Source organism: Perognathus longimembris, chromosome 25 (assembly GCF_023159225.1).
Source record: "Perognathus longimembris pacificus isolate PPM17 chromosome 25, ASM2315922v1, whole genome shotgun sequence".
NCBI lineage: Eukaryota > Metazoa > Chordata > Mammalia > Rodentia > Heteromyidae > Perognathus > Perognathus longimembris.
In genome coordinates this window covers 6,370,221-6,393,564 of record NC_063185.1, presented here as the reverse complement: position 1 = coordinate 6,393,564, position 23,344 = coordinate 6,370,221, and the positions used below count along the sequence as shown (strand labels likewise).

General features: G+C 44.1%; 1 protein-coding gene across 1 annotated transcript in view; it reads left to right on the top strand.

Annotated features, from left to right (window-relative positions):
* The window catches only part of Spock1 (SPARC (osteonectin), cwcv and kazal like domains proteoglycan 1), a 377,507-nt gene that overhangs the window by 257,198 nt on the left and 96,965 nt on the right, over positions 1-23,344 (top strand). Inside the window, exon 4 of the mRNA XM_048334044.1 lies at positions 10,756-10,870. Coding sequence (XP_048190001.1) covers positions 10,756-10,870 — 115 coding nt within the window. The remainder of the gene's footprint in view (positions 1-10,755; positions 10,871-23,344) is intronic.

Below are 23,344 nucleotides of genomic sequence, written 5' to 3'. Positions count from 1 at the left end.
CCTTTCCCAATGTTTGGCATAAGACAGTTTTCAGAAAAGCCTTGGATTATGCCGGGCCTGCACTCTGAACAACCCTGGAGCTTTTTAACCTGTGAGACTGAGGTCTCTGGGAAGAAATGGAGTGGAAGTTTGTTCTAGAGACATGGAATATGTTTTACATTAATCAGCTTTAATGGGATCTGCTTTCTGGTCCCACCAGAATGAACAATTTGCTTCTGAAGGTTCTTTGTATGTACTTTTACTAGTATTGATTTTCTATCTTAGATTTCAGTACCCTGGAGAGCTCTCTGCTTCCTTCTAGGACCCTTTAAGCTTAGTAAACACTTTTCAGAACTTTTCAAACTTTTCTCCCCAAGAGTCCCTAAAGGCAAATAAGAGTAAACAACTACCCCGAGGCCCAGGAGAGTTTTCTACACCATCAACAGGTATGTTCTTGAAGTCTCTTCTATACCAGGTTATATGGCTTGTATTCTATCCCCTGGTAGATTTGTGATTGCTGTAATATAAGCAAGTTTAAATTGCCTGCAATGTAGTAAAATAGATGTTGTCTGGAGGTTCACAGTACATTTGCATTCTCCTTAGGCCACCTTAGGGTCTAAGAAGCAGATTACTCCATGGGAAACAGGAAAATGGGAGGGGGGCAGTGGTAGGCTGTGTCAGTTGCATATGTGGTAGACTTGGAGATTTGTCTTCAGCTGCTCTTTAGCCTTGTTTGGGAAGTGGCCAGTGAATTAGCATGAGATGTCCCCCTGCACCCCCACTCTACACTATAGGTTGTCATAGTATAGAGGTAACAGCCTCATTTATGGCTCTACCATGTCACTTGGAGCAGTCTGTACTGTGTTGTTGTTGTTGTTTTCTGTATACCTGCTTGTCTGGTTGTATAGGATAGACCAGAATGCATCAGGTAGGCAGTTTGTGGTTGAAGATCTGAGAGTACCTACCTTGTACACCATACCTTCTCTGTTGACTCCTGTCAGCCTAGTTGTCCCCAACACTTCAGTTCTCCTAACTCTAGCCTTCCTGTACTGAAAATGTTTACCAGATCCCTTTCCCCTTAACCTGGCTCTTTCCTTCTTTACTTTCACCAGTAGTGCTTAAAAGTGAGCTCTTAGGGTACCGTAACACTCAAAATTCCATGACCCTCCAATATAGATTTTCTAAAGCCCACAAACCTCTCAAAAACAAAACATACCAAAACAAATCAAAATGGATTGTGAAGGTGTATGTTTTCATACAAGGCTTTGCTGTGCTGTCTGAGTGCATGGAATGTAGGGAGAATTATTTTCAGCCTTTCTTGTCTTTGGGAGCACACGTGGCAGAACTTGACTGTACTCACAGCATACTATGGGTTCAAGCCATAGGGTGGAGCTGGCTAGCCAGCAGTTTTCCAGACAAAATGGCCCCTGAATCCAATGCTCAAAAAAGAAGTTTCAGTGTTCCTTGTTGCATAGATAATGTACAGTTTTGAGATTGGAAAGGTTGTGGCAGAATCATGGCCCTGGATCTTGGGTCTCTGAGATGCCCTGAGTCCCTTGTTCTTGGTGGACATCTATTTCTGTACTGTGGACTAAGGATAAGCATATCCTGGCAAGACCTCAGGGAAGTAGATCTGTTTATCTGTAGCTGGATTGGAGAGTTGAGGAACTGGTAGAGATCTCACAGAAGCCTGGGGTGGCTTATCTCTCTCCCCTCTCCCCTCTCTCCTTCCTCCCCCTGCCCTCTCCTCCTCCCAAGGCACATCCATAGTCTTCAGCCCTTAATTCTATGTAACCACCCCTCTCCCTTCCCCTCCCCCCACATGCCTCTGGTCCATATTCTTCAGCCCTTAGTTCTGTGTGTACTAAAATTAATTTGAGAATTTTTGGATTTTCTGAATCTCATCTTTACATGGTCAACAGCCATGGCTGCTGAATAATGATAGATTAACATGAAAAGAATTACTTCTGAATGCCTTTGTTCGGAGGAAAGTTCTATGTCTTATAGGCATTTTTAATTACATTAAAATGAAGCACAGGTACAAAAGATAGACTTTATGAGCCACAGTGATCTTTAAAGTATACTTTTTCCCCCCCTGGAAATATTTGATTTTTATTGTGCTTTTTATGTCCTCTAATTCTCCTAGGTTATAGAATTGGTCCCTTTGTATTTTGAGTAATTCTTCCTTCTTTGTTCATAAATGTCTTATGAATAATTTATGTTGGTTACAATGAAATAGAACCCACGTACTTTTACTATTAAAACATTTTAATAAATTCTGGCCTTTGTAATGGAGGAGAAGGTTAGGACTTTTCTGTGGATGATGGCTTCTGCCTCTCCTTATATGTGAGACCTTTTTTTCGGTCCTGTTGTTTTGGCTTAGGGTTGCCACCAGGCCTCACACATCTCCCCATCTGTAGTGTGGATTGGAAACCCCTCACAGAAGGATCTATAATAGAGATTAGGCAAAAAGATTTACCTTGGCCTGCGTCTCCTTAGGTCAGAGTTAAATGTGCTGGACAGGGACAGTGGTTTTGTTAGAAACATTGCCTTTGTGTTCACTATAACACAAGCTTGTTCAGCCCATCATCTAGTTTTGGTTTCTGTTGTGCAATGTTTCCTTCAAAGTAGTAAGTTCTTTTCAGAATCTTTTAGATAGCATGGTTCTTAGGAGACTGACTGGACAAAGGGGGTTAGTGTTGTAGTTACCACCTTTATTCTAATCACAGGACGTTGTTACTAGTGGCCTAGTGACTGAGCTTCAGCCTTGGAGAGAAACTTACCAGCCATCCAATTCTGGGCCCACTGACTGATAAGCTCCATAATATCTGTGTTAGTTACCAGTGGGTAAGTTAAGAATACAGTCATCTCTGTATCAGTTTCGTTATTGTTGAATTTGAATCTGCAGTAGTACATAATTCCATAGATTTGTGGATGTCTCCATCTCCATCATTGCTCTTCCAGTTAGCTGTATTATGTAGCAAAATGTTTCTCATCTTCCATCCCCTTTTCCCCTCTCTTCCCTCTATTCCAGCCCTCTCCTCTCCTATTTTCTTCTCCCCTCCCTTCCTGTACCCATCATTCCCATTTCTATTAGTTTCCTTTCTCTCCCCACTTGTCATTTGACTTCCCCTCTCCCTACTTCTACCTCATAAGGACCATTCACCCCCCCCCCCCATGTCTGTCTGTCTCCCCCCCCTCTCTGTGCTGGTCCTGGGGCTTGAACTCGGGGCCTATGTTCTGCCCCTGAGCTCTTTTGTTCCAGGCTAGCACTATACCACTTGAGCCACACGGCTCCTCTCAGTCTCAGACTGGCTTCTTTACGGTTTCATAACAGCTTGGGGTCAGGGGAGTCTGGAACAATAGTTTGAGGAAGGGAGAATGGCTGGCCAGGCTAATAAAATTTTGTGGCTGCTGATTTTATGGAGCACATTCCCACAGCTGCTCTAGCAGACTCCTCTTAATGCTTTCTTTCCTAATGAACACGACATGTAAATGGCCATTTTGGGCTTATCAGTGGTTGATAGTAATGTCTTGTTTTGCACTGGGGCAGGGTCCACACTCCTCCCAGCAGCAGCTGCCATTAGTTCCAGTCAGTCCTGGGTCATCCCGAGCTCCTTCATCTCAGAGGAAAACCCAAAATCTCACAGACTGGTATGCTTGCTCTGACCTATGGCTGTAGTCCTGACTTTGTGGCTACAGACAAATTCTCTAAGAAGCAGAAGGAGGCTAGACCTTTGGTGAAAGGTGTTTCTAAGTCATTTAGTGACAGACAGACAGGTGGCATTGGCGTGGAGTCTTTGGGAGGCTGATTGTGCTCATGAACCCTCCTCAAGAGATAGAGGAGCCATCAAGAGAAGCTGTATGAGTAGGGGAGAGCTGAGGCTTGTGTGGGATGGAGGTTCTTTTCAAGAAAAGAGGAACAGAGAAGGAAGAAGATGCCTTCTTTGGAAATGGGCATCAGTCCTGGCTTCCATATTAAGACTTTGTGGTACCAAGAAGTTACTTCACTGTTTACACTGATTCTCTCTCTCCTTCAACGAATTTTTTTATTCTTATCTACCCTTATTAGTATACAGACTTGTTTTATTAAAATAGTTGCATGCTATTTCATAAATGAAAGCCCTGTAATTAACTGAATCATTTACCTTTAGGTGCTGTTAAAAAGCTTCATGTATATATTCCCTCCAAATTTCTGGGTTAAAAGTCTGAACTTCACAGTGGTCATATTTGAAGATGAGGTTTTTATAAGGAAGTAATTAAAGTAAAACAAGGTTATAAGGGCAGACCCCTAATCCAATAGGAATAATGTCCTTATAAGAACATTTTCTTTCTTTCTTTCTTTCTCTCTCTCTCTTTCTTTCCCTTCCTTCCTTCCTTCCTTCCTTCCTTCCTTCCTTCCTTCCTTCCTTCCTTCCTTCCTTCCTTTCTTCCGTCCTTCCTTCCTTCCGTCCTTCCTTCCTTCCTTCCTTCCTTCCTTCCTTCCTTCCTTCCTTTCGTTGGTTGTGGGGCTTGAACTCTGGGCCTGGGTGCTGCCCCTCAGCTTTTCAGCTCAAGGCTAGTGCTCTACCACTTGAGCCACAGTGACACTTCTGGTTTTCTGGTGGTTAATTGGAGATAAGAGTCTCACAGACATTCCTGCCCTGACTGGCTTTGAACTATGATCCTCAGATCTCAGCCTCCTGAGTAGCTAGGATTACAGGCGTGAGCCACCAGCACCCAGCTTTATGAACATTTTCTATCTCTCTGTGTACACACTGGGGAGTGGCCATGTTAGGACATAGAGCCAAGGAGACAATCCCACCACACTGGCACTCGAATCTCAAGCTGCTAACCTCTGGAGCTGTTAGGAAATTACTTTTTGTCGTTTAATCACTGAGTCTTTGGTATTTTGTTATAGCTGCCCCAGAAGACTAATACAGATGGTGAAATTGTTTACAACTTTCTCTTATAATAGCCTATGGGAGTGAACATTATGCCTAGTATCTTGGCTTGCTGGGTCATAGGCTTTTCCTTTCTTTCTCTTCTTACTAAACTTTCTTTCATATATACTCAAAAGTTGAGAGAATAATAATTTAAAAATTGTTATCATTTAAGTCCCTACCAAATAGGCTGTTACCAAGTACTTCACACACACACACACACACACACACACACACACACACACACACATTAGAACAGGGAACCCAAGTTTAGCTTTGCCATGGAATGAAAGGAATCTTCAGGCCTTGAGTTTGAAAGAGGAAAGAAGTGGAAGAGCAGCTCTGGTCAGATGTGTGTCTCGCTCTTCTTCCTCGTCCTCGTCTGTGTCAGGTTACCATCTATTGCCCTTCCCCAGTCCTGCAGCACACAGGTCCAGCCTCCCGAGTCACACCGCTGTCTGTTCTATGTAGTCATGTGACTGATAGGCCCCTTTGTTGGGCCTCAGAGAACTTAGCCCTTTGAACATGAAAACTAAGAGGAGGAAGGATGAAGGCTTTCCAAGCTGCCATCCTTCTCTGTGTACAGCAAAATGCAATGGGTTGAATCTTCTATGTTGCATTGTATAGCGCTCTGCCATCAGCTGGTAAATAGGCCCCTCTGGAGAGAGGGGGAGACAAGATGCAGCACACGAGTTGCCATGGGGACAGACAAGCAGAAATCAACATCCAGCATCCCAGCTTGATGAGGTTTTCCTGGTTTGGAGTAATTTCTTTGTCAGTCTTGCATGAAGTCATCCCTAAGGCATCGCTGGGCGTGTCTTTTCTTAGGATTAATCTTAGGTGTGTGGACTCTGAGTAATCATAGAGGCTGAGAGGAGTCAGTAGGCGTCATTAAATTGTAGACATTTTCCAAATTGACCCTTTGTCTGAGGAAGCTTCGAGGTGTCACCAGATTGGACTGTGAATTCACACAGCTGTTTTAAATAGAGTGAGTCTTTTCCTGCTGGTCTTAGAAGCTGACTTGTATCCATAGTCCTGTGTGGCTTCATATCCTTGGGAAGAGGGAATAAGAAAGCTCATGAAGAGCAAAGGAGACTCTCCTAAGAGCTAACCACAAGGCCTTCTATCCTTGAGGGCCCTCTCACTTCGAGACTGATGGTTTGCAGTATGTCCTTCTAAAAGTGTCACTGACTCTATAACATACATGGTTCTCGCTTCCTACCCTTCTCTTTTACTTAACTTTGAAATAGGAATGTGTGCCAGAAGTCACCAGGTTCTGCCATGTTTGAACTCACTATGGAACTTGGAGACCTTGCCTTCTTAGGGTCCTTGCTGTGGTTTCAAGACCCCCCCCCACCATGACCATGCTTCTGACCCAGTCCTGTGGGCACTGGAAGGAGGTGTTGTTCCCTGCCTTGCAGCACCAAGCAGAGAGGGGACTCAGGGACCTCTCCAGTCTTGTCACATGTCATCCCATGCCAACCAGCTACCAGCCTGATCAAACATATCCCACTCCACATGCTGCCAAATCTCCCTTAGGCCTGGGAAGAGAGGTGCCTTTAACCTAGAATGTTGTTCTTTGCCCTGTTGCCTAGTATAAACCTCCTTGTCCATTCATGTCTTTCCAGATAGTCTCTGTTGCCCCTCTAGAAGGCTGGGTTAGGTCCTCTTCAGTTGTGAGCATCGCAGAGCAGGAAGGACATCTTGTTGACTCCAGAGGAGGTGCTGGCCTCCCGCCTACAGAAAACATTCCATCGTAGAAGGATTTTCTGTACACATTCACTAGATAAACACAAACTTGTGTGAGTCCCATGTGACTGAGCGACCCTGTGGACCAACCCACAGAATAGAACCTCCCTCTGTCTGAGTACCTCTGAGGTGACAGTGAGCTTTGTTGTTGTGGGACTCCATGACCCTTTTTGTCAATTAGCCTTTAGGATGTACTCAAGGACAATGAAAAGGCTTACTTCCAGATTTTCAAATCAATGTAGCTAATTAAAAAATAACTCATTGAACGGAAAAACAAGTTCAGAAACAATTAAGATAATTAAAATACCTCCACCTTAATTGCAACCAAGCAGTGAGCTTTAAAAAATAAAATTAATTTTAAAAAAAACCTATGCTGAGCCATTAATTAACTGGCTTTTTTAATTCATTGCAGCTCACAAATGTCTCTTTAAATTAGTTCTTTCTTAGCTTTTTTGGTTCCTTTAGCGAAGTTTTTGTCAAAAATATTTTGAAAAGAATAAATGGGATATGCATCTAGTGCTAGCTAGCCCTGGATTGGTTTCTGCAGAAAAAATGAAATTAACTTCTCATGACACCTCTGTACTGGAGGGCCATGTTATTCTGCTCTGCAGATGTGGCCTTATGAAGGTGGTGGGGACAGGGCGCTTTGTCGTCCTCTCGGGATGCTGCATCTTGTTCTCGAGTGTGTGCAGGGCGAAATTAACATTTGGAGCACCAACCATCTCCAAGAAATCTCTAGTGCCATGGCCAGGGATGCCTCAAACCAGCTGCTGATGGTCACTGGTACTCAGCTCTTGCTCCCAGCCTTCCCACCTTGACAGCTTCCCTATCCCGCAAGGACTTCTCCATCGCCACTTACTATCTTGATCTCTTATCATTGCTTTTGAAATGAGGAGCCAGATAGCCCTGCCCAGTGCCAGTGCTGGGGGCATTTCAAGGGAGTCACTGAGAGCCTGTGGCAGCCCGGCAAAGCATCTAGGCGAGCTGTATGTTTAACTGAAAATGACACGTTCCTCATCCCCTTTCAATCCCAGGATTGCTATTTTTCAAAAACAAAACGTGTTCTGATGATTAAACAAGCAATGACAGCTTGATTTGTTACTGTTTTGTTATTTTGTGAAGTTCATTTACTCTGTAATTCTCCTGCATGTTTGAAGTATTCAGACCCTCATAATTAATTTTTTTAGCAGACTTGATTTCTGTATGCAGATTGTTAAGTATATGTATGGTGTTAAGCTGGTGCTGGTGAAGAATTAGTATTTTCCTTTGGAGATTTTAGTTGTTCATTGGTTAAGAGCCACTTGTTTCCCATATTAGAAGGGTTATCTACAGTAGGAAGCCACATCACTAGGAATCAGGAACACACTTGCTAGCCATGGGGCAGGTGCCTCAGCTAGGTGGTTGCTCCCTACAGAGGGGATCTTGCGAATGAATGGTGTGGTTGTTCAGGGATGAGCACCCATCCTGAGGAGAGTACTGCTGCTTCTGACCCAGTCCTGTGGGCACTGGAAGGAGGTGTTGTTCCCTGCCTTGCAGCACCACACAGAGAGGGGACTCAGGGTCAACTGAGCTCTGTGCCTGCAAGGAAGTCAGGCCCCTCCATCCACTCTCTAGATCAGCCAAGATCATCATTGCATCCCATGCTGGTGGCATGTTTATAATGATAGTTTGGGTTCTCAGAGCAGACTTGAAATGCCATCTGCCCAGGGCAGCCTCAGCTTCTCTTGAAGATTTGCCTTTGCAAATGGGTGCATTTGCAGCAGCCTCTTCATGGATGCTTGTAAGGATTACATGAGCTAATCCAATTAGAGGGCTTAGTTCACTGCCTGTGTTGTGTGTCAGAAGCCCTTGGTGAGTGCTGACTATTGTTCCTATGATTATGAACGCTTATTATTCACTCAGAGAACAACATAAAAACCTGTAAAACCTAACACAAATAAGGTGCTTAACATCTACTAACTCTATTGTGACAACTATCAATTCTTTTAGTGCACTTAGCATTCAACAGGCAATCATAGGTATTCATTTTGCAGAGGAGGAAGTGGGGGAATGTGAGAGGTTAATCAGCAGCAGAGCCTGAAGCCCCAGCTCTAGGTCTGTGCTCTTTCCTGCCATGCATAACTCATTTACCACATCATTCAGATCAACTGACTGGCATGGTGGACCTTGGGATATTGGCTAATGGAGCAAAAAGACATCAAAATCAGCCCTAAAAATTTTCATACAGTAGTGCAGGCATTGATCATCCAAAGTCAGCCTGGTCATCTCCATCTCTGAGACATACTCAAGAGGAAATGCCACCCGAGTGGCATCCAAGCACCTGTTGGGGAAGTGTCTCAACAGGTCACTGTAGCAGGCTTCCTAAGACTCCAAAAATGGTAGGTAGATATATGGAAGGGTGACCAGGGATCTATCAGACTGTCCTTCCCAGCCCATTTTAGAAGAGTCTTGGAAAGCAAGTCAGGATGTGCTGAAGGCCGCTAGCTGAGTTTGTACCAGCCTCCCAGCTTCTCAGCCTTCTTAGCCCCTGTCCAGGAGCCACAGTTCTGTATCAGGCCAGGTAGCTCTGGCTACAAATATCTGGAAGGAATACTCTTGGAGGACTCTGATGGAGCCTCTCTGCTTCTCACTTCCCAGAGGCAGCCCTCAGCCTAAGAACTAGAAGGATCACCTGTCCTTGGGGTGCTCTCTCATTGGCTGTCTTTCGGCTAGTCCCTAGACATTAGAGCATGTCTCCTGGGAAGTGGCTCTGCCAGGGGGCTTTCCAGGGAGCACAGCCAGGGTCTTGTTGTCTCCACTAACTGTTTCCTGTTCACAGTTGCCACCTCTGTTATAGGAGGAACCATGCTGAGCTGTTCAGGCAACAGAAATGCCTGTGGATATTTTATGTTCAGAATCCTGGAGAAATCCCTAGCATTCCCAAAAGAGTGTTCCAATTCTGGGCCTGGGTGGCAGGAGATGAACTGCAACTTTGTCTGGGTGGTGGCCACCACAGCTTCATGGTAGAGTAGTGAAGGGATGGCATTTCTCAGAGCAATACTGCTATCCCTGCTTAGAATGCCAGTGGTGTCACCAAATGTTTGGGTGGAGAGGGAGTGGGGAAACATCACCTCCCTTGGCTGTGGGGAGCAGTTATGAAAGATTTACTGCCTAATAAGCTTTGGGCCTGGAGCTGGGAAATACCAGGATTGCTTTTGTTTTGTAGAGAACTCCCTAGGGGCTGTCCTCTGCCCAGCCCAGCATGTAGAGTGCTGATGAGCCAGGGGCCTACTGCTGCTCAGCTGAGTTCTAGAAGGCATTTCTGTGTGCAAACTACTTTTGTTGGGGACCCCTTCTGGGGTTCATGTTTGGACCTACTTTGCTCACCTCATTATCCACACCCACAACACACAGTCAATTGTAAGACTGAATTTCTTATGGCTATCCAAACCAGCCTCCCTGTATCTTATAGCCTACTCTTCCTGCCCACCTTGGCTTGCCAAACTCTACCTGCCCTTCAAGATCCAGTTCCCACATTAATGCTTCCCTAATCTTTGCCCTAGAAACTGATCTCTATTTTTCTCTCCAGCTCCATTGTCATTTTATATGCCCATCATGGCTCTTATCTAATTCTGCCTTGCTCAATAAATATTTATATGGAGACTCCCCCTCCCTCAATACATTATAACTTTGTGTGACACTAAACTGCCCTGTACTTCCTCTAGCTCTCCAGAATCTTAAGCTCTTTATGCACAAGACAGTGCATCCAACCAATCTACATCTTTGAGGACTTTTTATATGATAAAGCATAATTGTAGACACAAAATGAAACTCCAGACAAATAACCAAAGAGCTCTCAGTACCTCTGGATCACATTAGATTCTAAAGGATATTTTTAAAGTAGATCCTGCTTTGAAATGAAGATCCTGAAATGCCCAACATATAAAGGTGTCAGTGTTCTCTGATGTTGAGGAAGACAGTGGGAGATAGATATATAACTCAGAGGCTTTCATTCCCTTTCTCATCCATCTCAATTGTTTATTTTCTATTCCTTTACTTGAGTGGCAAAATAAATGAAATTTACCTGATGCCCCTAATCTCTTTCTTTTCTTCCCTTTTGCTTCAGCTCTGGACCCATCCAAGGACCCCTGCCTGAAGGTGAAGTGTAGCCCTCACAAAGTGTGTGTGACCCAGGACTACCAGACAGCGCTCTGTGTCAGCCGCAAGCACCTACTGCCCAGGTAAGGTAAAAGGGAGATTCCCTGGAAGCTGGGGGTGTGTGAGCTTGACAGATGGTAGATTCCCATCTCTGACTGGGGAGATGGGGAAAGGAAAGACCACATCAATGTATCTGGTATTTGGCGCCTGTATTCTTGCAAGGTATGAATCTCTGAAATATTTGCAAAGAATGTCAGTCCCAGTGTTCTCTAAATCTGCCTCATTTTATCTGAGTCCACACCTGAGCTGATGATTAGAAAATCCCATATTGTCATATCGGAGGACCTTTCTCTACTGGGATGGGCTAGCCCAACATGCAGGGGATCTTATAGCTCAGAAAGCAGGGACTGCAGCTCTAGCCTCTTGGTTATGTGTGACAGCCTGAACATGATAATCCTTCCCAAGCTCTGGCAGCCTGAGTGGGGAGATCTCTCCTCCCACCTCCCTCAGGATCCCTGCCCTCCCTTTTGAACCTGCCTTGCTGTTTCCTCAGGTTATAACACCTGACAACCCCATTTCCTCAGCCCCAGAGGAAGTCTCCCCACCTTTCTCTGGGTCCTTAAGCTTCCCCCATGGGGAGAAGGTGGACTAAGGTGTCTGTTTTGTGGACCAAAGGGCCTACTGGTCTATTGGCGAAAGAACTCACAGAGGCAGCTTTGGCTGAAGCAGCATGCCTGCTGCTCTCATGGGGTTTGTGTGGTGGCCTGTCTCTGGGGAGGCCCTGGAGTGCTATCTGCTGTGATCGTGGATCCAGCCTTCTGTCCCTCTTAGAGGCTGAGTTACTCAGCCCACAATATCAGCTGAGTACAAACATCTTCAAAGGGTCTTGGACACCATCCCAGATGAAACATCTGTCCTTCCGCATTATACTTCAGGGGTCCCCTCTGATCAGGGAGACCATGTTGACAACTCTATTGATTCATCAGTCAGAGAAATAATCTTTCTTTCTGCAAAGCATCTGCAGGCAATCCCACCAGCCAAGCTGGCCTCTGCAGAAACTCCAAGGGCAAATCCTGTCCTGTAGCCAGCCAGTAGGATGCACAGATGGAGAGGCGGCAGGGCCAGCCTTAGCCCAGGATGATGCTCCAAATGTAGGCTGTCTTCGCCAGCAGATCAAGGGGGAAAGACAGCAAGTGTGTCAGCCAGAGAATCACACTAGCTGGCCTTCCCCATGGGGATGGAGTAAAAGTGGCAGCTATCTGCAGTGTTTGAGAGCTGCCTTCCCCATGAAGATTGGGTGAGTGGAGAGGGGCAGCTGTCTGCAGTGTTTGAGAATTGGCCAAGAGTTGATTAAAAGTGGGTGGGGGTCAAGCAGGGAAACCAGGCCTCTTTCCACTGGAGTTCTCCTAGATTAGCTGTTTTTGTTGTTGTTGTTTTTGTTTTTATTTTTCATTCAGAAACTTCAGCTGAGTTCATGTTCTTTCTGGAACATTCTTCTGGAAATTCTGTGTTTCGCTTCTTCCTTCTTGTTAAGCAGTGTGGAATGAGGATGGAAAGTGGTGAATATGGAATATTGTGCTCACCCAAAGGGCCATTTCTATGTCAAAGAGCCCTGTGACAGCAGCCTGTGGTCAAGAGCCCATCTTTTAAGTGACTCTTAAAAAATTATTTGCAAGCCAAGGCACCAGTGGCTTAAGCCTGTAATCCTAGCTACTGAGGACCCTGTGATCTGAGGACTGTGATTTGAAGCCAGCCTGGGCAGAAAGTCTGTGAGACTCAGGTCCAGTTTACCAGCCAAAAACTGGAAGTGCAACTGTGGTTCAACATCAGCATTGAGTGAAAAAGCTAAGTGAGAGGGGAAACCCTGAGTTCAAGCCCCACTACAGGCACAATAATGATAATAATGCACTGGGCACTGGTGGCTCGCACTTGTAGTCCTAGCTACTTGGGAAGCTAAAAGTAGCAGGATTATGGTTGGACGATTCTTATTTTAAATGGTAGACCCCTAGACAAGCAAGTGAAAGACCTGAGTTGAAACAGCAGTACTACCAAAAAAAAATCCAATCTATTTTTGCTATGGAGATAGTTGTTGCTTATTGTAGAAAATTTTATTATATTCAAATTAAAAAGTAGAAAGAAACAGGAAATAGGCAATACATTTTAATGTATTTCTAGTTCTTAAGAGTTTTCTGTTGTTTTGTCAAAACTTGATTAACAAGTAGTACTCATGGTGTATATAAAAGCTTGTTTTAATATATATAAATGACTGTTTTTATAATACTTCACACTGTATAAAAACATTAAAGATTGTATAACATGCCACACAAACTTAAGATAGGCCATAATCCTAAATATAAAAGCTAAACACTCTTCTGAAATAAAAATTTTAGAGGAAAGCATAAGAGCAGTAACTTTGGGTTTGACACAATCTAAGACCAAATGCAGTAAAAAGAACAAGGAATTTGATTTCCTCAAAATTGAAATTACTGTTGTTCTAATGGCAGTTTTACAAAACTAGAAAAAGACAAGGCATACAAAAGAGAATATATTTTAAAACATGTACAACAAACAAAGATCAGCATCTAAAATAAAAGCATATGTGTATTGAAAGGTGGATCTGTGGGTGCTCATATCTGCTTCATTTGGAGTAGCAAACCCTGAGAACCCCAATGAACTACTGGTAAATGGACACGTAGTCTGTGGTCCGCCACAGTATAATGGATCACTGCTCAGCAATACAAACAAATAAGTTATTGGTACATCCAACAATATGAATGAATCTGATAATCACTGCTTGGAAAAAACAGCCCCTTCCCTGAAGAAATCAAACCTGTGATTCTCATTTATGTCATGTTTTGGTCTTGGGAATTGAACTCATGGCCTCAAGTTTAGCTGGAAAATAGTCTACCAGTGGAGCCACCAGACCCAAAGTCCTTTTTCTTTTGTGTGTTTTATAGATAGGGTCTCAAGTTAACTTTTGCCTGAGGCAGTCTCAGATCACAATCCTTCTATTTCTACCTCCCAAAGAGCTGGCATTATAGACATACACCACCATGTCTGACACCACATAAAGTTTTAAAGACACAAACTCATCTGTGGTGACAGAAAGCTTATCACTGGTTGCCTGGGGAAGAGAAGAGTGCTAGTGGTCGTTAGATGCTTATGTACTCAGTAAGGCTTGATTAAAAATCCTTCTAGAAACAGTGGAGTCAGACTGGCCATATATGCCTCAGATCCACTGGTAAATGAATTTGTTTGTAAAAGAGCTTCCTGACTTCAGTTTTTAAAATACGCTATAAGGCATTCTTAAGAAAAAGAAATTTCTTAGGGGACAATGGATAAAGAAGTTGTATGGTCCACAGGGGCTTCTGACCTCTGCTCTGGGGCAGGCTCTGCTGGGCAGGATGGCTGGTCCTGATTTATTGTTTAGTGTGGGTGAGAGATGGGGGTGGGGCAGGAGCTTTCCTTACAGAGTGCTGAACATTGATTTTACCTCTCTGTTGCCATTGATTTTCATTTGGAGAATGGAAAATTGGAGCATTTGTTTCAAGCCTTGCAGACAAACCGCATTCCCCAGTTCTTTGAGTGTATTGTGAGTGCAAGGAAGGGATGTGTCAGGATGCAGCTCACAATACCCAGTGTACCCTGTAGAGCCTTCGGGAGTAGTGGGAACTCATCTATTTTTAAGTAAAGAGCAAGACGGCCCAACTTCCCTAAGGGCTGGGCTTCTCCAATGTAATGGCCCTTCATCTCCGCTTCCTAACTACCCGGAATAACAACTAATTCTCTACGCCGGCACAAGAATTCAGATCCAGTCAAGGCTTTCGGTACAGTAGACCAATCTGAGAGCTTTCTCTCTTTTATGTGAACTTGAAAAAAAAAAAAAGGAATCAAAGTGTTTGAGGTCAGAGAGAAGTACATCACAGGATGTGCCTCCGATACCAAGCTCTCGGAGGACATTTGAAAGGATGACGGTTATTTCATCTCCGTTTTGTTTTACAACAAAGCAGTGCCTCCTGCTACTGGGGCTTTGAACCATTTGATTATACACACACAGATGTGTTGAGGTTCGGCAGCCATGTGGCTGTGTGGAGGGGGCTGGTCATTCCCTGGTGCCCCGCTGGCTGGCTAGCGCTTCATTGTGAATTAGCGATGTTAGGACTGGGCTCACATCCACTGCTCTGCTGTTATATTTCTGTGGCTCATGCTCTTTCTCCCAGGGGTACAATGACTTGGGTTCTGATCATAGTTCCCAAGACCTTCACCAACAATGTTTTGGTCTGGGTAATGTGCTAATAAGAGCTTAGTACTCTATTAATTACACTGTGGACCATTCATGCAGCTGGGTTTTAGGCTTGCTCTCTTCTGAGTCAGTTACTTTGGTAAATAGGGAAAGCTTTACCATACTTGAATATTTTGTTCATACGTATCTCTGGATATATCATTTAAACCTGACCCCAGGTATACACCCTAGAAGAAGAGGGAAGGGAAAGCCTGTAGTTCAAGATCAGCACTGGCCGAGTATTTGCCATGTCAGGCACACTGGGCAAAGATGCCTCACTGTCTCCCTGCAGTGGTCTGCCAGGGACATGTTTCAGTCCCCAGCTGCAGACGAGGCTGCTCAGCTTTCATAAATGGCAGCCCTATGCAATACGGGTAGATTTGGAGCCAGAGATTCCAGACCCTGTGCTGTGCTATGGGAAAAGAAAGCCCACCTGCCTACATGATCCTGGGCTTTGAGGCACCATTCTGTACAGCCCAGGCCTTCTCTGATAGGCCCATCCTCTTGTCAAGCCACTGGCCTGAGCCCTTGCTCTGAGCCCATTTCCCCCTTTCTGTGCTCAAAGCAGTAATTCTGTTTCCCCTCTGCCCCTTGGTGGTTTTCCCACCTAAATGCAGAGATATTTAATTATTTCAAATCTGCAAGACATTTTTTTAAAAAACATTTACAATAGGAGTGCCATGTGCCTCTATCCAGAATGAGGCCACATGGGGGGCCTTCACTGAGCCATGTTAGAGCTCAGACCACTCACATTCTTTTGTTTCCTCCAGGAAATGGAAGGTATTGGTTAGGTGATCACTATGATGAGCAGTAGAGAGTGAAAAGCAGTCCTTGATGGAGATGTACATGATGGTAGGAATATTTATTCACTGGGAGCCAAAGACAGAGAGGTGGACAGATACTGCATTGTGAGGAAAACCTAGTAGTCAAAGTTTACATATATGTGTGTGTATGTATGTGTGTTTATGTGTGTAAAACACAAGGCATTCAGGAAAATGCGTATGTGTATGTATGTGTATATGTGTATATATAATACCCGTAGTTTGTCCTACTTTATTTTCCTTTTTCTTAGAAGCCATCCTGTCAGTATGAGTTGACACTGGGGCGTGACAGTCTCTTGGCCTCCTGTCTGGCAAGGCGTTTCTGGGCAAGGCCCTTCAGAGGGCCTTGGGACTGTAGTGCCTTCCCAAGGCAGCACTTTCTATTTCCCATTGACTCCAAGTCAGCTAATCATTATCTTTTTTTTAAATCCATTTACTTTCCATGGGAGATGGAGAGTGTTTTATGGTTGAATTCCTAGTTTGTGTACATGCCCAGACTCTTAATAAGCCATTCACATGTGGCACTGGGAATGGGGTTGGTTAGCAACACCCTCATTTCTGGTGTAAAAAAATAAAAAGTATATTCTCCTGCCCTGCAGTGCCACATAGGAGGTTGAGGGATCAGGGTCTGTGTTTTGGGGTACTCTTGCATGTTAGGAGAATATGGACGGTGATATTTCCAGTTTTAGATTTAAGTGTGTTAGAAAGAGGGGCTTATGCGCCTGTGTGGTTGTGAACAGATAATCACTACCTGTCATGTCCATCAGAGTGGGGTCTTCCTGGGGACACACAGGTGCATATATTGGTGCATCTGTCTCTCCACATTGAGACAGACACAAGCTCAAATCCCTTTCAGCTCACTGAACAACAGAAGCTGCTCATTGCCAGGGTTGAAGTGTGGGGACATTTCAGTGAATCACAGTCCATGTGGGCCTTCACATGCTTTGCCATCTTCTGGAGCAAAAGTGACCAGTTTGAATTTGCCTACTTTCATTTATACCGTTTTTGTTTTCTTTTCTTTTTATTTCCTTCAGTGTCTCTCCTCCTCGTTTGTGATATCAATCTGTTGCCTGTTTGCTGCTTTACAAAACTACTAAGGTGTTGGGGTCAGCTGCACCTTTAAGGGGCCACAGCTGACCTCAGCCTGTCCCTCCCCTTCCTGTCTTTAACAGGAAGAGAAGGAAGTCTGGCATCACTTGAGGGACAGCCCCTTGGGACCAATCAGGGGCCCCTCTCTTGTGCCCGTCTTTGGGGTATATCTGGGAGGCTCCTCATTTGAATAAACAGAAGCCCTAGAGGTTTTCTCCAGGGGTCCACACGTCCGTGTCGTTCTTGGTGAGGGGAAGTCGAGAGAGACGAGGCTACCTGTGGCCATCGCTCCCACGTGAGAGCGATAAAGGACCACCCAGGAAGGGGCGAACAAGCCCCTTCCCCCCCCCCCCCAAGTGAGGTGAAGTCGAGAGAGAGCCCACACTAAGGGTATAAATGAAGCCCTGGATTCAATTCCTCAGCACCACATAATATAGAAGAAAAAAAAAGCCAGAAGTGGTGCTGTGACTCAAGAGGTAGAATGCTAGCCTTGAGCAAAAAGAAGCCAGGGATAGTACTCAGGCCCTGAGTCCAAGGCCCTGAACTGGCAAAAACAAAACAAAAACCCACAAAAACAATTTGGGCTGGGAATATGGCCTAGTGGCAAGAGTGCTTGCCTTGTATATATGAAGCCCTAGGTTCGATTCCTCAGCACCACATATATAGAAAAGGCCAGAAGTGGCGCTGTGACTCAAGTTGGCAGAGTGCTAGCCTTGAGCAAAAAGAAGCCAGGGACTGTGCTCAGGCCCTGAGTTCATGCCCCAAGACTGGCAAAAAAACCCAAAAAACAAAAACTCCTCAGGACCCCAACTCACAGGTTTTTAGACATTTTATACCAGATTGACTCAGCCAATGAACCATGAACATCAAACACCACAGTAGGACTCATCCGGGGACACTGACTGACTGTGCAGATTCTGGGGTCAGAAAATAGGCTCAGGGTGATTCTAATGAATGTTTGAGTCTATCTTCAGGAGGACTTACATTTTAAGTAGAACATTCTCAAGGTATCCCTGTGTCTTTGGAGATCTTTCCCTTAGTACCTGGAGTGTAAGCCATTGGTGGAGCCCAATGGGCTTTGATTCTGGGTAATCTCTACACATTGTTCCTAGTTGCTCTGGCAGAGCACTGTGACCCATAGACACCATTGTGCCCACATTCTCTCAGGCATCTTGTCTCTACATGTGAGGTGTCTGGGCATCCCACTGGTGACAGCCCTGCAGTGTGAGTGCAAGCCATGCATAGACAAAGAGGCATCCCAGTGAGGGACCACCCCTGAGAATGGGTGGGAAGATCTTGGCAGAAGATAAGTGCCACAAAGCCAAAGACGCTAGGCTTGCTTCTTGGCCACTACTCCATGAAGTTCCCCTCTTGTGAGGGCCTTAGAGGCAGGAAGGAGCTTCTCTAAGGCTCTGTCCCTTCTTTTCCAGAGATGACTGTGAAGAAAACTTTCAGAGCAGATGTTAACTGCACTGCCTGTGTCCCAGCTGTGCTTTTAGTGAATGAGTTATCCACTCAGTTTGAATTTAAGTCTAGTTTGCCAAGAATCTCTGAAAACACTGTGTGTGTGTGTGTGTGTGTGTGTGTGTGTGTGTGTGTGTGTGTGTTTTCAAGTCTAAGGACACCATCAAGGTGATGGATTGTAGGTGATGGTGTTCTGCCAAAACTCCTGAAAAAGTACCACATCTCAGTGAGCAACCTGCCTGTCTTTATACCTGTCCTACAAATGATCGTGTCCTGATGTTGCCCCTCCATTTTGCTGATGTGGTCCTTCCTGAGTCAGGTCCCCTGTCTCCCTCTCAGAAGGGGTACTTTTATGCTAGTGAGTACAAAACAAACAGAGGTGCATTTTTATGGCATACAATCATCCCATGATAATTAATTACCCCCAAGAAATGCAAGCAAATATTTTCTAAGATTATACCAGCAAAGGCCATGGTGGAATTGCACTTGCTCCCATGGTCGTCCCCCCCCCCCCCGCCCACCGCGCCACTCACACACCTGAGCTTACAAACACTTAGCAAGAAGCTGTGTTAGCAGAACCCTTGACTGTGAAGGGTAGGAGGGGAGGGTGTTATGAGCACTTAGGGACAGGACACTAAATGAAATTCTCAGCCTTAGGCTTACTTGATTATTATTTGCTTTTTAACCAATTACTGTGTCTAGTGCTAAAGATTTCCTCTAAGGTCTCAGGGCTAGAGAGAGACCTGTCTTTATTGGACCAATGACCAAAGAAGAGCAGCCAAATAAGAAATCAAATGGCAATGTCAAAGGTCAGTGGATACAAGTAACAATTTCTTTTCTGTCCAGTTAGGATGAAATGGATTTTTTGAAACAGAGTACATCACTAACGGTTGTCCTAAGGGAATCGGAAGCTCAACTGTTATTTTACATCCCCCCTAATAGCTTGTTATTACATGGTGCTGGCTTGGCAGTTTTCCTTAATACAGCATATCCTTAGTTGGAGAGAGAGAGAGAGAGAGAGAGTGTGTGTGTGTGTGTGTGTGTGTGCACGCGCATGCAGTCTTTTTTTTTTTTTTCCTCTCCCCATGCAGGCCCCTGAGGAAGTGCTTGTCAACAAGCTGAACTTTAAGTTAAAACCCCAGCAGTCTGCCTGACAGGGCTCTTGGCCAACACGACTGTGGTCTGTCCCCATCTTAATGGAAGGAGACTGCAGATTCAGTCTCTTTCCAGTTAGTGGCATTTACATAATCACATCAGCCTGCTGATCTTTATTACCCAGTCAGGAAACACAGAGGGCATTCAGAGTTTAAGGCTAGAGATCAGTCTGCCCAGGATCCCTGAACATATATATTTGGTTTGAAGTCTAAGGAAACTTTGATTTAAGTAATAGCCAAAACTGGGTGAACCACTAGAGATCTGCATCAGGCAAGTTCCTTTTCTTCTTGACATTTGCCTATTGACCACACAATTGGCTCCTGGCTCTCTCAAATGTCAGATGGCTTTTAGGGATTCTTAAAATTAATAGTGCATTTCTTGACATATGGAATTTTTTAAAGAACAGTTAGCAGTCTGTGTTAAAATATGAATAAGAACAAAAGTAGGAAGTTAACATCTCAAGTAAATTCAGCTATTTCTAGAAATAAAATATCCTGCTCAATACTAATCATTACAATTATACTACACATTTATGTATATTATAGTAAGTACATGTGAAATTGTGTGTGTGTGTGTGTGCTGAGGCTTGAACTCAGGACCTGTCCCTTAGCTTTTTCTGCTTAAAGCTGATGCTTTACCATTTGTGCCACAGCTCCATCTTTAGCTTTTTGCTGATTAATTGGAGACAAGATATCATGGATTCCTGCCCTGATTGGCTTTGAACCTTGATTGTCATATATCAGCTTCCCGAGTAACTAGGATTATAGGTGGCGGCTACTGGGCACCCAGCTTTCCTATTTGTCCTTCAACCATATCTTAGGATTCCCTAGACAGCATGGTTTTTGTACCATTGAGTGCCAGTACCACTTGGGAGACAACTGGCACAGGTAATTATTCTCTTTCTGCAGCTCTCTTTGCCTTGTTAGGAAAATTGGATTCTCTTTGACAGAATCTTGTGTCTGGGACCTTCTTTATTTTGAAAAGCCAAGGACTCTTGAGCCCACACATGCTGGGAGAATCTGTCATGTGAAAGCCTCTTTCTTTCATCAGGGCAGCTTTGTAAACTACACAGGCCATTATGCTCTTCCTGTGTAATTTTATGACTTCATATAATGACTGGAATAACCCTAACAACCAAGGAATTATAGCTTCATTTTACATGACAGATTATTTCAATAGTTAACATGTTTTTCATTTCAATTAACATTCATTATTTTGTCTTTGGTTCAAAACAGCCACCGTGTCAACTATCTGAGTATGTCCACCCCAGCTTCAGAAGCAATTAGTTTTGATTTTGCAAACAAATTCAATTTTATTTTTTGAATGGGCAGCTTGATAGTAACATGATAATAAAATGCATGCAATCCTTTTATGCTAGCAAACAATCGCTATTACTGTTAGGAAGGGATCGTTCTTTGATGGATTCTCCACACCTCTCAGCTGACAGGTCTGTCTTAGAGATCTGACAAGAGGAGAAAGAGAGGACAGAAAAGCAGCAGCTCATGTGACCGAGACTGGTTATGTAAGCCTTGATTTTTCTAGCTGTCAAGTGGGGTTGGAATGGTATCTGTCCTCAGCATGCTGTTATATGTGAGGAGTCAGGAGATGCCCTGAGGCCCTCTGTACTGGACTGTGGTAGTTAGAGCAAATGGGATGCTCTGTGATTGTTATCTGTTATCCACACTAAAGTTAGGCAAAACGTGGTAGAATGCCTAGGGTATGATGTAAAATGAATGGTCCTCCTTCAATCACTGAAAGAAAAACATGTCAACCATTCTGCTCTGCATATTTTTAGCAGCCACCCATTCACACTCCCTCCTCTCATCAGTAAATTTTTTGACAGATATTGTTGAGTTTCATTCAGCTGGATTATGTCAGGGTACTTTTTCACATGTATTTATTGCTGAAAGAAATGACCCTGTTTCGCCCCTTATGCTGGGAGCTCTCACCAGGGTACCACTCTGCAAAGGTCCAGGGAATGGCTAGGTCCCAACTGATGTCACAAAAGACTCCCTTGATGTTACCTGTGGGGAGAAAACAGGGTGTAGGTTGGTTATTAGGGGCATATGAGTGGGGAGCCTCAAGACCCAGATGAAAGCAAGAGCAAGGAAACACTGACATTTGGAACTATAGGTTCAAGGTAACATACAGACATTGTTTTGGAGTACCTGGAACAACATTGTTTTGACTGGTCAGCTAGGCCTGCTTGTCACTGCTATCATCTTGCAACGCCATGATGTCCTCTTGTAAATAAAATGAATATTACTAGATTAATTTCTGTAATCTATTTTATAGAATCCTCTGAGTTGTATTCCAAAGAGCAATTTCTGAGCAATGGGAGTTTATGAAGTGAACACATGATTCTGTGTCCTATTTAAAGTCCTATGAACTTGTTAGAAGATTGGAATTTTTGTATCGTTTGAGTACTACTCAAGAAGGCTAGCTGACAGTTTCCTCTTCTTGAGTGTTCCCTTGAGGCTAAATTTCTTTTAAATACCTCTAAACTATGTTTACTACTTAAGAAAAAATATCAGATATACTGAACAATACTAGAAAAGTAGCTGAGAACAAGTGATCCACACTTAAATCACACTTTGGAGTCTGAGGCAGGAAGATGGCAAGTTTGAGGCCATCCTAGGCCACATAGCAAGACTTTATCTAAAAAACAAACAAAAAGTAACAGAAACAGCAAAAAAAAATTATTCCAGTTGTGTTTTCAAATGCTAAGCAGTACAACTGCTAGAGTATGAGAATTCTTTCAATGCTCCTCATGTGGGAACTCCCTCAGCCCATTCCTCAGCTGTACCTAGAGTTGCTTTACTTTTTACTAATTGTTTTGGGGGAAGACTCTGAATTAGAATTTCTGGAAACAAGAGGCCATTGAATTTTTTTTGTTGTTGTTTAAAACAATATGCTTTGCTGTTTGTGTCTTCTTGTTAGTATTAATCATTTCTAGAAATAAAAATAAGCTCTGAAATTCTTCATTAATGAATTCACTCATGTGCAGGTTCATGTGACAAGGATATGTCCCAAACCTTTTTCCAGTACCAGAAGTATAAAAACAGTGAAGACCCAGGTACTGCTGGACATGGGGCATAGGATATAGGAAGGGGATCACAAGTTCAAGGCCAGCTTGGGCTACATAATAAGATCTTGTCTCAAAAGCTATAGAAGACCCGGCTATCCTTGGAGAGTGTCCAGAATTCCAGTGAGGGTAGAGGCAAAAAACAAAACAAAAAAAACATGACTTCACACTGCACTGAAAGTCACCACTGGGTCTAAACGTTGTTGTGTTGAGACAGACATTGCCATGAAGCATTCTGCATGCAGTGAGGGTCACAGGAAATTCTTCCCAGAGGCAGTGAGTTAGGAGCTTGAACAAGGAGTGACGTTGCTGTGTGGCTAGAAAGACCTTGTCAGGTCCTCCAGACATGAATCTGCATGGCACATGGAAGAAACAGGTAGTGGCCAGTATGTCCGGCTGGAGACAGGATCACTAGAAGTGGTAGGGAAGCAGGCAGGGGCAGGGAGAGGGAGGTATATAGGCATGGCTCACAGGCTTTCAATCTGCACATGGCTGTGTTCCACTGGAATAATAGTAGCCTTTTATTGTTCAGTTGAGTGGAATCAAGATACTGGTTTGGAGGCTAGAACCAGAACTGACCACTCGGCCATAGTGGAGCATATATGCAGCCCACCTGTCCAGGAGGCTTCCTGGGCAAGTGGTATTTTGAGCCAGTCTTGAA